At 35.1% G+C, this 3300-nt stretch overlaps 1 protein-coding gene across 1 annotated transcript in view; it reads left to right on the top strand.

Moving 5' to 3' along the window:
- The first annotated feature begins 1975 nt into the window (after positions 1–1975).
- Positions 1976–3300, top strand: part of LOC111399636 (chitotriosidase-1-like) — a 2526-nt gene continuing 1201 nt past the window's right edge. Inside the window, exon 1 of the mRNA XM_023027067.1 lies at positions 1976–3074. Coding sequence (XP_022882835.1) covers positions 1994–3074 — 1081 coding nt within the window. The 5' untranslated portion in view covers positions 1976–1993. The remainder of the gene's footprint in view (positions 3075–3300) is intronic.

Raw genomic sequence — 3300 nt, 5'->3', positions numbered from 1 at the left:
AGTACGACGGTATATAAATGCAAACCCTACTCTCCACAAACCACAAACTCACGCAAGGCTTCACTGCCTCCACAATCCAAGTCGTTGTCGCATTCAAAAATTTGTTACATTTGTTAGCCATTCGATTACTGCTGATCATGTAAAAATGGAGTTTGATATTTTTCTAAACGTGCCAATATTGTCACGGATGGATAGTTTTGATTTATTGACATGACGGAAAGCAAATTCAATAAAATATCCGACTTTATAGAATGTTGTAAGAGATTTATTAGCCATTTTAGTATCTACTGTGGCATCCGAGTCAGCGTTTAGTACAAGTGGTAGATTTGTGAGTCCATATAGAAATAGGCTTTACCAGAAGACTTTAGAAGCTTTCATGTGTGCTTGGGATTGGCTTTGGACTGATATTCATGGTAGGATTTATTGTTTTATTTTTGTTATTTATACACTTCCTTTTATTGTTAATTTTTTTTCTATTATGTGTAGAAAATTCTACTCATTCATCATATTCTAGAGCTTGTGCAACATTTAACAAAAAGGAAGTTGACGAAGAGATACATTTTTTTTTATTTAAATCTTAGCTAAGACCATTCTAGAATAGGGAGTATCGTTGTATTCTCTACTTACATTTCTTATTTACAATATAGGAATCAACTTTGAAAGCTGATCTATACTAGTAAGACTTGTAGGGAAGAATGAATCAAGTAACTTCGATGCACAACAATTAAGAAGGAAGGAAACGTTTAGTATTATTATATTTATAATATGTTTGTTAAATTTGTACTTTACAATTGAAAATTGGGATAATGTTTACATTTTCGTTTGGATTATTGTGTTTTTGTTTTCATTGACTTTTTTCATAAATTGTTTTATATCAATTTGACGGATGAACTTATAAAAAATAATTTATTTTTGTAGTTATTAATCAAACCGAACAATGCTGAACTGATATTCGAACTGAACCGATTTACGTGGTTATGGTTAGGTTATGGTATGGTCAAAAAATTGATGATGCAGTTATGATTTTGGTCGAACAGACCCATAATCAAACCGTTGCCGACCCTATTTAAGAGTAGAGTAAATATTTGAAAATGGTCTATGTTTGACAAATTATCTTAAAAAGTTATTTTAAAAGAATTGATCACACGTGCTAAAGAGTTAAATTTTCAAATTTGTTGTGAGGCTCGAAACATTTAAGCCCCGTTTGATTGCACGAAATTTTCCATGGAACTTGGAATTCGAATTCGAATTTCCACTTTTAGCCTGTTTGATTGACAAAACTTTTCAGGGAATTGATTTTCCATGAATTTCTAGGTACAACACCTTAAAGCGTGATTTTCCACCTTTTATTTTTCTAGGGGGTAGGTGGTTTTTTGTTTTCCACCTTTTTTTTCGCTTTTTATTTATTTTTTAATTGTTGGCAATGGGAACAAATTTTAGAAACAATTGTAAAAGATGATATCCCTGAAATTGACAATTTTCATGTAAAACAAAGTCAAACGAACTCCAAAATATAGATGATTTTTTGATCGTTTTTTTTCCTTTTTTTTGTTGGCAATGGAAACAATTCTAGAAACAATGGTAGAAGTGGATATCCCTTAAATTGACAATTTTCATGTAAAATAAAGCCAAACGAATACCAAAAAATACTTTTACTTCAACATTTTCCACGTGAAAAATTATACCACTGTGTTATGACCCATGAAGCTTTTGAAATTAGAATGAACCACAAACACAAATGCTATATGTATATTCTTTTCGATATTCTTGATGTGTCAAAATCATGGTACTTGATTTGAATAATGACATGATCTTGACACATCAAGGAATGTCAAATTTGATATACAAAAGGAGTGTACAACTAGCTTAATTTCCACAAATTTGAATATCGTTCATATATTTTCAATTGGTCAAACACAAGTGGCAAACATATCGAATACATGCTATATAAGCATTTGTTATTGGTTCAACTATTTCTTAACTCCAAGTTTCAATGGCTTCCGGTACTACTAAAATCTCTCTCTTATTATCCGTCATTTCTCTTCTCCAGTTTAACATCTCTATAGGACAAAATGTTCAAGGAGGATATTGGTTCCCTGAAAGTGGATTTGTGGCCTCAGATATAAATTCCAATCTTTTCACACATTTACTTTGTGCATTTGCAAATCTTGATCCCCAAACCTATCAACTCACAATTTCCTCCACAAACAATGCCTCTTTTGCCCAATTCACAAGAACTGTACAACTTAAGAACCCTTCTGTCAAAACCCTTTTCTCCATTGGTGGTGGAAATGCAGACAAGACTGTTTTTGCTTCAATGGCTGCTCAATCCACTTCTCGAAAATCATTCATTGATTCTTCAATAAAATTAGCAAGATCATATGGGTTTTCTGGTCTGGACTTAGATTGGGAATACCCACGAACAGCTTCAGATATGGCTAATTTAGGTCTGTTATTAAACGAGTGGCGCACGGCGGTGGCTGCCGACGCCACAGCCTCCAGCATGGCGGCGCTGATTTTGACAGCAGCGGTTTCATTCTCACCAACTGTGAATGGTCTGAAATACCCAGTTCAGTCCATAAACAGCAACCTGGACTGGATCAATGTAATGGCATATGACTTTTATGATCCCTCTTGGTACAAATTTACCAATTCACACGCTGCACTCTACGATCCATCAGGCCAAGTCAGTGGCAGCTATGGTATCGGGGCTTGGACTCAGGCTGGCGTAAGAGCGAAAATACTGGTTCTTGGCATGCCATTTTATGGGTACGCTTGGCATTTGGTGAATGCCAACAACCACAGCCTATTGGCACCAGCAAATGGCCCTGCAAGTCCTGATAATGGAGCTATGGGTTACAGACAAATCACAAACTTTATTGCACAAAACAAAGCCGTAACGGTTTACAATTCAACTATTGTGTCCAATTACTGCTATGCTGGAACTACATGGATAGGATTTGATGATACTCAATCCATTGCCGCCAAGGTTTCGTATGCTAAGCAAAAAGGGTTGCTTGGTTACTTAGCATGGCATGTTGGAGTAGATAACAATTGGGCTCTCTCTCAACAAGGTAAGTATCTCGATCTTTTAATAAACATGCTTTTCTTTTGGTAAATGGTAAGGTGAGTTAGACAGTAGAAACAAGGGAATCTAAAACCTCCTCAATTGAACTTGATGAGTACTCCAACTAATACTGTGTACCAAACATGCCTTCATGAGTTTGACAGCAAAAAGCTTATGTTGAAGAACACTTATCAAGCACATTACAACCTGTTCTGATCTTTGATTTGTGACTA

The sequence above is a fragment of the Olea europaea genome, chromosome 9 (assembly GCF_002742605.1).
Source record: "Olea europaea var. sylvestris chromosome 9, O_europaea_v1, whole genome shotgun sequence".
NCBI lineage: Eukaryota > Viridiplantae > Streptophyta > Magnoliopsida > Lamiales > Oleaceae > Olea > Olea europaea.
The sequence above is the reverse complement of the archived record's forward strand: the minus strand, read 5'-3'. Positions and strand labels throughout refer to the sequence as shown.